Source organism: Phascolarctos cinereus, unplaced genomic scaffold (assembly GCF_003287225.1).
Source record: "Phascolarctos cinereus isolate Bilbo 61053 unplaced genomic scaffold, phaCin_HiC Scaffold_5;HRSCAF=322, whole genome shotgun sequence".
In the NCBI taxonomy this organism is placed as follows: Eukaryota; Metazoa; Chordata; class Mammalia; order Diprotodontia; family Phascolarctidae; genus Phascolarctos; species Phascolarctos cinereus.
The window spans coordinates 198,296,508-198,312,564 of record NW_027555958.1 but is presented as its reverse complement, the minus strand read 5'-3'; the positions used below and the strand labels follow the sequence as shown (position 1 = coordinate 198,312,564).

The 16,057-nt window shown below is 35.1% G+C and overlaps 1 protein-coding gene across 3 annotated transcripts in view; it reads left to right on the top strand.

The window, feature by feature from the left end:
* The window catches only part of SMAP1 (small ArfGAP 1), a 214,598-nt gene that overhangs the window by 134,002 nt on the left and 64,539 nt on the right, over positions 1-16,057 (top strand). For 2 of the 3 annotated variants that reach the window (XM_021000139.2, XM_078155295.1), the window contains exons 5-6: positions 5,137-5,211; positions 8,731-8,811. In XM_021000139.2, the coding sequence (XP_020855798.1) occupies positions 5,137-5,211; positions 8,731-8,811 (156 nt within the window). The remainder of the gene's footprint in view (positions 1-5,136; positions 5,212-8,730; positions 8,812-16,057) is intronic. The other variant, XM_021000140.2, reaches the window with a different exon arrangement.

Sequence of the window (16,057 nt, the reverse complement as noted above, 5' to 3'; positions counted from 1 at the left end):
GCCTGGTTGTAAAGGATTTTAAAGGAGAAGTGAAAATTACACCTTGACTCCATAGATATAGGGAAGCTGCTTAAATTTACTGAGCAGGAATTTTCCTATGCTTTAGGAAAATCACTTTGGCAGCTGGGTAGAGAATAGATTGTAAATTCCTCTATTTGTAATTTGTGCAGAATGTAACACTGGCAAATACCTTTGATGACTATGTTTCCCCTGCTCTTAGGCCTGACTTCTTGTTGATGCTCAGTGTCATTGAACTATTCATCTTTGGGCTTTTTAGGTCTCTTTATGGTGGTGACTGAACAGCGCAGATGTGGTGCCTTGGTGGAGAAAGTTTCTAGAAGCTTGGAAGAAAGGGGGAGGAGAGAATGAGATGGGACAGTACAGTAACTTGATAGCGTAGAAGGGTCCTGTGAATTTTTGTTTCTCTTCCTATTTCCCATAATGTGAAAATAATACCCACTATGTAGATGACAGGCAGTAAATATTTGTGGAAAAAATAAATGAATATACTAGGTAAAGTCCATAGAAAATTTACCCTCCTTCATTTTCTCATTGTGAAAGACAGTGAGAAAACCACAGAGATGGAATACATTCTGAACTGATGAGCATATACTGCCACTATTTCAAAGATTTGCACATACTGTTTGCTTTAAATTCCTAATACATTGCCTCAACTCCTGAAAACAAATTTTCTCAATTATGTATTTGAGTATTCACTTTGGTTGTCTGCACATAGCATTCTGTTCCTTTCATTTCACAAGAAATCATTTTTAAAATCAATTGACTTTTAATTAAGTACCATTAAAGTTTTGCGATCATTATGTTTAATTTATTTTATTATAATGTGCCATAACACCCTCCCCCCTTTGTAGATAGTAATTCAAAGAAAAATAGGTCCTTTATTTTTAACTTTTAATAGAATTAGCACAAATATGAGGCATACTTCTTTGAGAACAGTGACAATAAGATCATGTACCACTGTACTCATTCACCTAAAAATCCAATGCATTTTTAACTGATGATTATTAGGCCAGTTTAGAATTTATTTCAATTGAGTCATTACTAGCAGAGGTTATTCAGTGTTCTTGAAATAAAGAAACGTTGAGGGTGAAAGTGATTAGATGCCTTATAACGTGATTTTTTTTTTAAAGAATATTCTCTTCATTTAGTGGTTTATTATGACAAACAACCATAGTCAAATGGATAACTTAGGATTGGAAAAAAGCCCAACAGCAAGTCTAGTCTTTTTATGTTTCCCCACATTTCTCACAGCTTTGCCAGTCTCTTTCTGTACACAGTTGCAAAGTGGCTTCAAATTGCAGTGCACTGTAGCAGGTGTGCTTTGAAGCTTTCCCAGTTTGATAGAAGTGCAGGAAATCTCAAGGTTGTTGACTGAATTCAATTTTTTTTTTTTGCCAGTCAGGATTAAGTGACTTGCCCAGGGTCACACAGCTAGTAACTGTTTGAGACCAGATCTTATTTCAGATCCCCCTCACTCCAGGACCAGTGCTGTATCTACTGTGCCACCTAGCTACCTCTCAGTTCAACCTTTTAACAGAATTACAGACCTTTTACAGTCTTCTTTCGATAATAAATAGATTGATAGACAAATGACATTTATTAAATATTTTCTATGTGCCAAGCACCGGGGTACGAATACAAAAACCAAGACTGTTCCTGCCCTCAAGAAGCTTACAGTCTAATGGGGAAAGAGAGCTAAAGGGGAGCTGAAGGGGTGGAGGGATAGGAGGAAGAGCTTTGGAGGCCTGAATCCAAGCAAGATAAGGTCAAAGCTTGCCAATAAAATCCTTGGGTGGATCCAGGTGTGAAGTCCAGTTTTCCCTTTGGGAGAGGATAGAGATGGTAGTGAGACTGGACATGAATGAAGAAGTCCTGGCATGGTAATAATGGGGAATTTTCAGGTATATGATCTTATAATCCCTTCAATGTATTTTTTACCACTTTAGGATACTGTGGATCTAATGAATTGGATGCTTTATATAGTAGGGATTGGCAATGAAAAGTGTTTTGATTAATTGTTTAAAGGAGGTAAATACTGTATGACATACAGTATTACTCTGTGTGGCCAACAATGTTATTTCTTTAGAGATAAGCTATGGTTGTTGAGTGGCATTTCTCTAGTGGCTTAACTCTCTGGGAGATCCAACAGCCTAACTCTCTGAATTTTCATATTACTTTATTTGAACCTTTCTCATTCTTTCAGCACATTTGAATTTGGGTTGTAAGTTACCTGGTTTCTAGATCTTATCTGCCTTACTAGTAAGATTGTATGTTCTGTGAGGTTTCAGATGACCTGGTGTCTGATTTTTGTGTCCCTATCTCCTTGATGTTAATAATGATTTGTATATGGTAGGTGTTTAATAAATATTTGCCAGATTTGTAGATAAAAAGCTTGTTATCTCTAAGGTTCTTTCTAGTTCCAAAGTTCTCAGTGTCTGCTGAATTGAAATTTTTTCCTGTAAAGGGTGTTTTCATTCATTGTTTATTTCCACCCCTGCAATATAATGTCCCCATTAGGATCCTCCTAGGCATTTGATGGGAGTTGGGGTTACAAAAACAAATGTCTTCTAATGGATAGATAAAATTAATGCTGGCCTAGATGTAATTAAAAATCAAAATTCTATGCATATATTTTCCACTATAAGTATGGGAGTCTTATAGTCTATGATTATGAGATGTATCAGTCATAACTGATAGTTGACTGACACCACTAATGTTCCAGAATAATTTTCTTAGGTCTAACCTTATACCTTTCCTCAAGAGTAGAACCTTTAGAATTCTCTAAAAGGTTGAACATTTAAATTCTTGGTTATAAGGTATGGTTCTCTGGCAGGCGGGATGGGAAGAAACATAGAGGGAAATCTAGATAATTTTAAAAGCAAGGAATAACAGAACGTCTATTTATTTTAAAAAGTTGAAATTCAAGTCTAGGATATAAATTTAAAAGGAAAAGTTAACAAATTTTAAACTGCATAAAGGAGTTTCAGAACTATTGTGATTCTCATACTTTTTTAAAAAATAGTAATATTTGGTGACCTTGAGTTTCTTTCTGTGGTTCCTTCCTCATCTTTCCCCCACCCTGCCAAATTCTTCTTTCCTTTATCTCCTCTTCCCCTCATAGACTTTTTCCCTTTTATTTCTCTATTCACCTGCACTTTCCATCTGTCATCTTCTGTTTTTCCTTCCTTTCGTGCTTAGTTGTTGGTTTCAAGCCCTCTTACCTTTCTCAGGTTTGTCTTTTTTCTTAACCACACATAATATAAAGCTAATCTTATTTTGTTATTTAGATTTATTGGATAAAATTTTAGTTTGCTTGTTTTAAAACTGAAAGGAACATTTTTATATTTCCTTTATTTTGCAAATAAAGACAAAAATTACACTGAAATTAAATTGTATTTTATTTTTGTGTGATTCTTATTTGTTTTCTATAGGTCAGTAGACTTTTATATAACTTTTCCCACCTCTCCACTATGGAAGTTATGCTCAGTTTCTAGATCAGTCTTATCCATAATACAATAATAATAGCTGATGTTTTATAATGATTTAAAGTTTGCAAAACATTACATGATATTATCTCACTTGTTTCTCACTGGACTAAGTAGTGTTATTCCCATTTTATAGAAAAGGAAAGCCTATAGTTACACAACTGGTGATTGTCAGAGGCAGAATTAGTTTTCAAATCTATTTTAACTCTTTCTTTCCACTTTACCATGCTGCCTCTTGCCTTGTATATGCCTTAGCTGTTGAAGGCTTTAAAAAAAAAAGGGGGACAGATTATTCTTTGAGATGATTTCATTATGTATCGTTCCAGCTCTAATATACTTTGTATGTAAAATGGCAAGAGTGAAATCCTGATTAGGATAAACTACTGTCAGTCGAAATTGTAGTTTCAAGCATAGTTTGATTTTCCTGTGCAAGGTCCAAAGTTTGTTTGTTGTTTTGTATTTTTCCTGAGCATAATTTCTTTTAGTAGACATCATATAACCAGTTTAGATGATCAAAACAAGGCCATTAAGACTTGTTCTTATGTAGGTATGCAATAATCTACAGGGAATAAAAAGACCTTCTAAAGTCTATTGTCTTTAGTTATGGTTTCAGAATTAATGTCAAAGCTAACATAATAACTGGAGGATTGTGTGAGTACTTGTCATTTAAGTAATGTTATTTTGACACTACATAATGACCTATCTGTAATAGCACCATTTATTTTTAAAAATTCCTTGTAGGCACTATTGATATGATAGGGCAGCATAGAGATGTCAGTTTTATGGCTTTGAAGATCTACTACACATTTTGCAAATGTATTTCAGTTACATTTTGGCAGTAAAGAGACCAGGAAGATAATGCTTCTATTAAAGTGATCAACTACGCATGTAGAAATTGGGTGGGAAGATGTGTGAAAATGCTTTTAGATGAAACCCATTTTCATGTGTAAATTGCCTCTGTTGTGTATATAACTGTCTCATAATGCCTTTGGGTAATTCAGTGAGTATGGCACTGGAAGTAGTGGTTGTACATGCTGATCTCAGAGAAGGAGATGTATAAATTGCTTTATAATAAGTCTGACTGTCGACTACTCAGATGTTATTTTATATTAACCTACTTTTTCTCTATTTTTTTCCCTGTTCTTTTAAATAGTTGATTATCATTATAATTAAATCTTTTACCATTCCAGATCTTTTTTTACTTCTCATTCTTCAAAATGTTACCACGAATAAAAATAAAAGTGTCCTCCTGCCACATGAGACAATGTGCCATCATCCTTCAGAATATTAATATTTTATCAGTTGTGTTGGTTAAAACTGAACAATGAAAAAAACCTAATTTTTTTTTCATATTTGTAGTATAATCTTATCCAAATGGCTTTTTAATTATATCCCAATGAATTTCATTATAAATCATACCTTCTTATTTGATAGATACTTTTACTTTTAGAAATGCCACCAGGAAAATGGTAAAGACTAATTTTATGCTTTTTTCTTTGTTGCTTTGTTCTTCCATTGTTAACCTAAAGTGCTTCTGTTTCTTAGAAATACATGAAATTGTATTTCTTTGCTTTCTCTTTCAGTTCTGATCACCTTTGCTTTCCTTCTCTTTTTCATCTGCTTTGTACAGATTTCCTCTTCTGATGTTCTTCAGCCTTTGGTATCCTCTCCTCTGCAAGCTGCTGCTGAGAAAAACAAATTGGAGGTATCTAATTTTGTAAAAATGGAGATTGCATTTTTATTTTACTTTTTAAATTTACTTTTAAGGCCCTCTATCCTCCCCCCCCCCTTTATTGTGTGCCATAATTTGGGTAGGATAAAACATTTGATCACATTTCTCTGAGTTGCCAAAATTTAAACATGTTTCTATTTTCTAAACTACATGGACCTGTAGAGTCAGAGTCTTAATCCATACCTTTTAAAAGGCTATTTTATGTACTTACTTCTTCTCAGTTTTTTTTTTGTATTTCCATATAATTCATCTGTTTTTAGTGAGTTCTGTAGATTAACTATCTTTTGATTTTCTTTTAAAGGTTTCATATCTATAAATATTGGACAGAGATGGTATTATTAAGAATGTGCTACTAGGTCAAATTTAAAATTTTACACTAAGGCATATTGTGGGAGTTAAATATATAAATGTTAAATTGTAAAAATATAAGATGGAATGAGAAATATTTTTGTTTTCAGTAAAGAGTTTTAGTATTATAAAAGTAATTTTTAGGAATTTTGATAGACTGGTTGTGACTTGTGATCTATAATCTTTTTGAAGTTAAATGTTTTGAAGTAGCTATTCAGGTAGTCCTAGCATAAATGTTAGTATATAAACTTCTGGTGAGTAGGGATTACTTCATTTTATTTATGTCCCCAGAACATAGGAAATACTTAATAAATACTTGTTGATTGAGATACACAATTTCAAAAAGATCTTTATTCTAGAACAGTCTCAATTTGAATAAAATACAGTTTAATAGAGATAAATATAAATTTTTACTTTGGGGTTACAAAAAAGTCTGCTTCAAAAGTGGGGAGGTGTGACTAGGCAGTAGTAGTCTGTATGATCAAACAAACCTGAGGCTGTCAACTGAAAATCATTAGTTACTCTTGGAAATGGTTAATCTGGGGAAATACAAGAGAGGCAACATTGTATAATCCAGTCTCATACACTCACTAGCTGTGTGACCCTGCACAAGTCACTTAAACTGTTTGCCTCAGTTTCCTCACCTGTAAATGGGGTGTTATGAAGATCAGATGAGATTCGTGAAGCTCTTAGCACAGTGCCTGGCATATAGTAATCACTATGTAAATGTTTATAAATAGTGATGATGATGATGATGATGATGATGATGATGATGTGGATAGAGAGCCAGCCTTGAAGCCAGGAACACACATATTCAGTTGTTGCTTCAGACACGTTGTTTATACATGTCTGGGCAAGTCATGACCTCCCCCAAAGAGGGTCAGGAAGAGTAGGACAAGATGGAAAAAGACTGAACGCTCACCTAGGTGAGTGCTCTGGGTCAGTGGTGTCAAAGTCATAGAAATTTGGCTGCGGATAAGGATCCGTGCAGGCCACATACTAAGAAAACCACATATTATCTGTGTTTTATTGTATTTTTATTTATTTAGTTAAGTATTTCTCAATTACATTTTAATCTAGTTCCAACCATCTTGCAGGCAGGGAGCTGCATATTTGATACCTCTGCTCTAGACAGCACTAAGACTATAAGCTGCAGAGAAGTTGCCACCCTGTATTAGCAGAAGCTTTTTCCACACCTGGAGTTCCCCTGTGCTAGTGAAATCCCAGCTACCATTACTAATTTTGTTTTTACTGTAGGCACGTGGGTGGAACTACTGATAAATGGCTAAAAAAGCAAAGGAAATATGCTCTTAGCCTGCATCATGCTTAGGACCGATACAATGTTCTGCTCTCCTCTTCCCTTGTCCGATCACGTCTAAAGCAGTGTATTCATTGCTGGGCTCACCATTTCAGGAAGGACATTGATAAGCTGGAGGGCATCAAATGCAGTGTTTGTTTCCTCTTATTCTGCTTTCATTTGGAATGTTTTGAGCATTTTATAGGATAGTATAGGACCTATCAGATAGGCCTAGCCTAGAGTGCTTCAGTTGTGGGCTTAAATTAGTATAGAGGGATTGGGTTCCTGCCAGTCTTTAGAGAGGAGCAGTGGGAGACATGCATACTATCTTGATAGTGTGCTGAAAACAAACTGGAGAGCTGCTTCTGGGATATTCTGCCTCATTATTTCTGAACCTAGAGTTTAGACTCATGCCATTAGTACTACAGTTCAGCAGCATTTTGAATTATGTAGACTTCTGAGTTACTTTGGGAACCTAAGGACCATTTATAGTATTGCTTCTTATGGGAATGTACAGTGGGAGGTTTCAAACAACTAGCCTACAGAGGAATTTTGGAGCATAGTTGAGAACTATTCAGGTTTTATTTGCTATTTTAATGTTGTGGTTATGGTATATTTTTAAAAGAATACTGTTCTGAAGCACAATTTAGAAACATAGTTTCATTTCATCCAGTATAAAATTAGTGAATTTTTTCCTTTGCTATATTTATATCTCTCATTCTTGCTAAATCTGTATTCGTTCTGTTTGTTAATTTAATTTCTTTTCCTTTTTTTAAAAAAAAAACATTACATTAATTGCTTTTAGGAAGTAGCCCAGTTGAGCCTAAGGATGCTTTAAGGCATTAGGGAAATAGTTTTCCAAATAAAACATAGATAAACTTATCTTACTCTTTCCTTTTAATTTTTGGTAAGAGATATGTTTCTTTGCTTTGTGTCATGTAGATATAGTCCATTGAGTAAAAAGAAACACTTTAATAATACTAGTGTCTGTTGCTTAAGTATTCTGTTGCCTTTTTGATTTAGAGAATCATCTAAACATGTAGAGTCATTTTTGTTTAGTCATTTTTCAGTTGTATCCTACTCTTTGTGATCCCTTTTGGGGTTTTCTTGGCAAAGATACCAGAATGGGTTGCCATTTCTTTCTTTAGCTCATTTTACTGATGAGGAAACTGAGGCAAATAGGGTTAAGTGACTTGCCCAGGGTCACACAGCTACTAAGTATCTGATGCTACATTTCAATTCAAGAAGAGGATTCTCCCTGATCTACGCCCAGCACTCTGCTTACTATGCCACCTAGCTATCTTGTATAATCATGATAATAGCTTATTTTTATCACTTTGCAATTACCAAATGCTTTCCTGCTAACAATTCACACAAGAGTGGTGCAGGTATTATTAACCATATTTTGCAAATGGGAAGAATGAAGCTCAAAGGTGGTGAGTAATTTGACAAAAATTTTATAGCCAATTTGTGGCAGAATTGCACAGAACTGCAAACCTACTGCTCTTTTCAGAATACCTTTGCCTGTTTCCCTTTCTTAACTAATAATATTTTTAATGAACATTAATGATTCGGAACATAATTCTTAAAATGTAAAACATGTTTTTGTGAAAATAATGCTTATAATTTATTTAGACTGATAGCTTATTGGTGCTTTTTAAAATTTCGTCCATAACTTTCATTTCCCTGTTACCTGCCATCTCTTCCAATTCCTACTCCCAGCAGGACCCCCTCTAATAATGAAGAAGTGCAGTTAAGGAAAACAAGCTAAAACATTGGCTATTTCTGACCATCTGTTTTATTTTGATAATTTGGCTACCATCAAACTGTCTCTCCTCTTTTTTTAGAAAGAAAAGGACAAAAAAAAGGAAGAGAAAAAGAAAGAGAAGGAGCCAGAAAAGCCTTCAAAACCCATTTCAGCTGAAAAGGTAAAACACTTATTTTTAGAAAAGAGAATAAGGAATTCTTGTGTATTTAGAAGTGATAAACATATGACTGTTTATTGAATTTACAAATGGCTACCCAGTATCTGTTACATAAAAGACAGTATGCTAGGTGGGCATGATGGGCCAGAGGTGTGGAGGAAGAAAGATGTGCAAGATATTGCACTTATTCCAAAGGAGCTTACAGTTTCGTATGCAAAGGTAAGATACATGCACAAAAGACAAGGCAATAGGTGATAAATAATAAGAGATAAAAATAAAGTATTATGCGAATTTAGAGGAGAGAGAGAGAATACTTTTTGCTGGGATGATCAGGGAAGGATCCAAGGACATTTGTTCACTCAACAAATGTTTATTAACTACCTACTATATAAAGATTGTGGGAGTGATATAAAGTGCTATAAAGCTTAGGTAAGGCACTGTTCCAACCGTAAAAGGCTTGTAATCTAGTTTATGTAACTGTATTATGCCACATTATATAAGAAATTCATTAAGTACTGTATGAAGTCTGAAAATGAAGGGCCTTAATGACTTGGAAAATCAAGGAAGGCTTCATGGAAGAGGTGCCATTTGAGCTGAACTTTAAATAATGAATATGAACTCAAAAGGGCAAGGGAGGACCCTCCAACGATAATGAAAATCATGAGCAGAAGCAATAAGTGGGAGAGTATGGAGCAAATTTAAGGAACAAAGTGTAGGCTAGAGTGTAGAGTATATGGAGAGATGTGATAAGAAGAAAGCTGGAAAGGTCAGGTAGTGCCACATTATGTAATCTCTCTATTGCCTTGTCAAGGAGTTTGAACTTTATTTAGGAATTAATGGGAAACCTTTGAAGATTTTCAAATAGTGGGGTGACATGGCCATATTTATGAATTCAAAAGATTATTCTGGCTGTGGAATGAAGGGCTGAGCTAGGAAGAAGGCAAAGGGAAGCAGGAAGACCTGTTAGGATTCTGCTACAGTGGTCTAGTCAGATGGTGTTGAGGGTCTCTATCAGAGTGGTGCAGGTGAGGTGAGAAAACTAAGGATGGATCTAAGAGATGTTTTGTATATGAATTTGAGAGGAATTGATAACAGATTAATATGAGAAGTGATGGAGAAGAATTCGTCATAATAATCTCAAGGTTATCAACATGGGAGACTGGATGAATGTTGGTGATTCATACAAAAACAGTTAATTCAGAAGGAGGAACAGGTTTAAGGGGAAAAAGTAGGTTTGGTGTGTTAGTGGTACATCTAAGTAGAAATGTCTTGCAAATATGGTTCTCCTCTTCTCAGAAGGAAAGGTCCAGATTGCACATGTAGGCTTGGTCATGTGCTTAGAAGGGTGGTATTTGAATCCATCATAGTGAATGGAATTCTCAAGGAAAGAAAGCTTAATGAGTCAACAGAGGGAGTATAAGGACAAATCCTTGAGGAATGCCTTCATTAGTGAGTGTACTACTACATGAGTCATCTAACTAGAAAAAGAGTTATAGAAGTAGGAAAATCAGGAATAGTTTGGTACCCTTCTCCCTTTGCTTTCCTTCACCCCCTTCTGCAGCCCCAAGCCATCCCAGAACCCATCTAGGACTTCCACCACAGAGGTTGTACTCCTTTTTTTTTTTTGGTACTCCTCCTTTTCTGCTTGACTACTCAAAGCATTTGAATGAGCTGGGAGTGAACATCTATTCTTTCCAGTAATATGAAAGACTCTCTGCTCTGTACTGGCTTATAAGGGCCTCTAAACTTACTATCTACCATGCTTTTATGCCCTCTAGTCTCCTGGCACTGGTATCTGACATACTTAACTACTTAAGAACTCTTGGGCCTTGTCATCTGCCTTGTTGCTGCATCCTGAGTACTTTCAGGCTCTTTTCCTTCTGCTGTACACAATGAGCTTCTGAGAGAAGGCATAGGAATGTAGTTTGCACTTAAGGCTGAGAGACTGGATAAATGGGATAGGAGTACTAGTAAAACTAAAAATAGATTAATATGGTATAATCTTTTGGCAGAATTTAAGCATTAGATCATGAGCAGATTTAATCTACCTAAGCACAAAATGTAGTTTGGTGTTCTGGAGTTATCTTTGTGAAATCTTACCACTTGGTATGCTACTGCTGGTTGTGGATGGTGGTAGTTGTATGAGAGAGAGAGTATGTGTGTGAGTGTAATGTGTTTTCTGGCTCTATGGTGCAGTGTGAAAGCTTGGACCAATGGCTAATTAGAGGAGGGCCTTCATAAGGCTAGGTGGGATTTTAAAAGATGGGGAAAGGAGAGCATTTCAGATGGAGGGCATTTTAGGTTATGGTTAAGCATCTATGTTGAGAAAAGGACAAGGTGTGTTCAGGGAATGTTGCGTTGGCCATAATACCATGGAAATGCCAGTGACTGGTCATATTGTGGAAGGATTTGAATGGTGTTCTTAGGAATTTGTACTTTGGTGGACATTTGGAAACTTTTGAAAGTTTCTAAGTAGGGAAGTTGTCGGATCAAAGTTATACTTTAGAATTAATCTGGTGGTCAGTGAATTGGAGAGAGAATATGATAGAGGCAGAAAAAAACATTCTCATCCTCACTCTCAAGAGAGTGAAATTGTCTCTCTTCATTTATAAGGCTATTGTATTAGTCTATATATGTGGTAATGAAAACCTAAATGAGGATAGCATCGTTGAGAATGAAAAGTGATACATTGGAGATAGACTAGGGGGGTAGATTGGATGTGGTGTGGGAAAAGGAAAGGAGTCAAAGGTGACCGTGATGTTGTGAATTTGAGTGACTTGAGAGAATAATAATGTATCTTGAAAGTTTATATAAATTATCTCGGTTGATGTTTCGTTTAGCAGAAAGAAAGAAGTTAGGAGGACAGTTTAAATGGGAAGATGATGAGAATGATTTTAGACCTGCTCTGTTTTGAGAGATCATCTGGGTGGAATTGTCAAACAGGCAGTTGAATTTAAGACTGGAACTTTTTCAAAAGAGGTCAGAGCTGGAAATATAGATTTGGGAAGTTATCAGTATAGTATCGATAACTGAAACTGTCATAGTAAATGAGACCACCAAAGGAGAAAGAGCAGAGAAAGAAGACGAGGGCAGAAGACATATCATGGGCATATCTACAGTTGGAAGTAGAAAAAAAGAAAGGTGAATACAGCACAGGAGACAGAATGAGAAGTAATAGGTGAACCAGCATAGTATATATTCTAGTATTGTGTAAGCAATGGGAAGAATGTATATGAAAAGAGGTGGGTGACTGGTGTCTAGTTCAGCAAGGTCTGGGAGAATGAGTTCAGTGCTTAGCGAGGCATTGCTGACCTTGACCTTAGTTGGAGATGTTTTACTAGAATAATGGAGACCAAAGCCTGGTTACAAGATTGTGGAGAGAGAAGTAGATGCAGCTAGCATAGGCTACTCTGTCCAGAAGTATGTGGTTAAAAAGAAGGAGCGAGCTAGAATATGCTAATCTAGAGAGGTTTAGTGTGCTTGAGATTTGAGTGTGTTTGTTAACAGGTGAAAAAGTGGGGAGAGAAACTGAAGCTTATGATCTATAATGAGTTAATTTTTATGTTTTTTTATTTTTGTTGCGTTTGTTTGTTTTTTGAATAGTGAACTAAGGAGCCATTCCAAGTTTTTAAAATTCAGGAGGCAAATTCTTCCTTTTAGAGGCTCACTTAAATGATTGCTTCCTTTTTAAAACTGCTTATCTACATTCTGTATATGTATGCTAAATCAAGATTTTCTCCCTAAGCTGAAGGCATTGACTAAGTTGTATTAGTTTGTCAGCTATTTTTTAAAAAGAATAATTGGGAAATTTCTTATTGGTAATTTCAAGGTGATTTAATTAATTAATTGTTATTACAGAAGTGATCTAAACACTTGATTTAGATAAAAACTTAGATTTTCTAAGTTACAAGTAGCAAATAGAAATCCTACCATGACCATTAGATCAGAAACACTTTGTAAACTCTTTTTAGGATCATCATCTTTTCTCCCTTTGAGGGTCACCAACCAACCTAAACAATGACTTTGGCTGGAAATGAGATGGAGGCAAATGGGTTGGGTCAAGGTTGGAGAAGAGAAGCAGACTAACATAGTATTTTGCTGTGGCTTAATTTTTTTTTATATGGATGTGCTTTGGAAGGGAAAAGGCTTAAAAAAAAATTGAGCCTGAATACCACTTTATATTAGTATAATTGCTGTACTATTATTCATCAGAAAAAAATGTGACATTTTACATAGGAAATCAATCAATAAGTCTGACATTATGTTAGGTGCCTTGTAGTACATTTTATAACCCAAGGTTCTTGTACTTGTTAGGTAGATAAAAATTTACATAGATAAAACAACTGGCAAATAAGATACTATACTGTCAAATAATAAACTATGTGATGTAGCCATAGTACTGTAGTAATTGAGAAGAGAAGAAAATTTAATGTAGCTTGGGATCATCAGTAATCTTTCACTTAATCTTTCACCTTTATGAGCCTAAGTTTTCTTATCTTGGGGATTCTTAACCTATATGATAGATCCCTTTGGCAGTCTGGTGAAGCCTGTCAACCCCTTCTCAAAATGATGGGTTTTTTAAGAATAAAAATAAATAAATATATAAAACAATAACAATGAATTGAAAATGATAAATAAAATAAATAACTACATAAAATTAAATAAATAAATGAAAAGAAAAAATAGAATAAAAAGAAAAAGAATAAAATAAAATAAAATGCACAAGATCAGAAAGGAAACCTTTGTAATTAAAGGATTAAAATACAGTCCTCTTGAGCTCTATCCTCCCATTCCTTAGGGCTTCATAGATTCTAGCTTGAGAATTCTGCCTTATCAAAAAGGCGAGAAAAATTATAGCAGTCTATTTCCCTGTCAGGGGAATGAGGAAAATGATTTGTAAACTTTTATATAAATATAATTATGTATTATGAAATGAAACATTTATATGAAAGCTTTTTGTAAATTGAAAGCACTTAGAGATTTTCATTCATTTGTACCTTTATGCCAAGATACTCTCCCTCATAATTTTCCCAAATGCTGATACAAATACAGACTTTCTCTCCCAGTCCTGAACCACTGAGAACAAACATCTTACTTCCTTTACAAATATTGTATCCTTTCTTGAAGTCCTACCTTATGGAATCATAGATTACGAGAGTAGGGAGGACTTGGAGGTCATGTAGTTCAACCTATACCTGAATCTTTTGTAGCTACATTTATAGCAGCCATGTTACAGTGGAAAGAATATTGGATTTTAGGACCTAGGTTCAAATATTAGTTCTGCTACTTAATACTCATGTAACCACAGGCAAATAAGTGACCTGACCTTTCTGCATCAATTTCCTTAGAAGATCTCCAAGTTCCCTCCTAGCTATAAATCTGTGGTCCTTCTGCATTTCAACAACTTACATAGCCTCTTCCTTCCATTTGCTTTTTCCTTGTTTTCTGGCATTGACAGTCATTGCTTGTCTGACTTGTAACAATCTGGGGTTAGGGAAAATTGGTGTCTCCTAAACTCCTATAGTTGGTGGCAATACACTTCATTCTTGAATCAGTTTATTCCATTTTGGGACAACCTTAGTTATTGGTAAGTACTTTGTTTTGATGTCAGATTTTGGGATAGCTCTGGTTTTAAGACCCATAAATCTATGTTCTTGCTTTCTATTCATCTAAAAAAAGGCCCAGCCATTTGCGAACTATTTATTGCTTGAACTAGCTGAAGGAAAGTATAGGTTTTACTATCAGGTATTATCTAATCCCCACTAATATGTATGCTCATGAATTTTTACTGGTATTGTATACTAGTGATTAGCCATGTAGATTTTAGCTTGATCAACATTTTTATCTTGAAATCAATTATTGTTCAGTTGTTCTTAGTCATCCTCATTAGGGACAAGGTTAAGAACATCAACTACTAATCATCAAGATTGATAAAATGGAGTATAATACTCTGCTGTGGCAGAGGGTAGGTTTATTTTTTATTCCTTTCACCAGAGGACAAAAGGGAATTAATTATAAGGAGAGACATTCCATTGTCCAAGATTCTGCTTCCTGAGTTCCAGCCTTTCCCTTGCTTCTTCAAGGAATTGAGAGCCTTCTCAGGTACAGAAAAGATGGTCCTGTGTAAGACATATTTGATCAACTGATTGTCTGTGAGTTGGTAGTACTATCATAGTGCTATACAGTACAACTTAAATTGCTTTGTGTATATGGGTTGGAATTGGGAATGGAATGGCTTTTGTCTAGAGAGTGAAGAGTACAATTCATTTTTGTGTATGTGTAAAGTAAGGCTTCATTATTTGGGGAAAAAATTAGACTGTGAGCTCCTAAAGAGCTTTTACCTTTCTTTGTATCCATAGTACTTAGCACAGTTCCTGGCATTTAATACATGTGTATTGGTTGACTATTAACTGAAATAGCTATTTTCCCCTGTAAAGGGGGCCTGCAGATCAATTATGATTGGCTGGAAGGGCATTAACCAGAATGTTGTTTCTTAAAAAGTTGAAAATTATCCTTTGTTACCCAAGACTGAAAAGAATGATTTTAAAAAAATCTAATTTGAATTCTAAAAAAAATTATACAAATTAATCTGAAAATTTTTTTATTATGCAAAATTTCTTCAAAGGAAGTATATCATTTTATAAAATAACCAACGTGTCAATTTGGGAACTGATAAACTGAAGCCAGATGGTATAGTGGAAAGAGTGCTGGACTGGGAGTCTGGAGACCTGAATTTTAAAATAAACAAAAAACATTAATCTTCCTGAACCATAATTTCCTCATCTGCTGACCCGTATTAAGCGTATAGTCCACCTTATGGCTTGTTCTGTTACTAGCTCTGTTACCCTATTCCATCTCCTCAAATTTTATCTTAAGAGAGTTGACCTCTGATTTCATCTATGTAGTGTATGCTCACCATAGAAACTCTGCAGTGATACAAATTAGCAGCCCTTTTCTCACTTTTAGTGTGACAGTTGCTTTGGACATTGAGGGGTCATGTCAGAGTCAGGACTTGGACCTAGGTCTTCCTGAATCCATGCTGTGTCTCATCTTAACTCCATTGTAATTCTTGCTGAAATACCATGAACTCAGGGTTAGGTTTCTCAGTAAATATTTATGAAGCATCAACACTCTTCCTAATTACTAATCAGTATTGATTATTATAGTCATAAATTATGCTCTAAGTATGAAATATGAAGTTCTTTGAAATACTCTTATTAATATCTTTTCCTAGACTGTTTTTCAGATG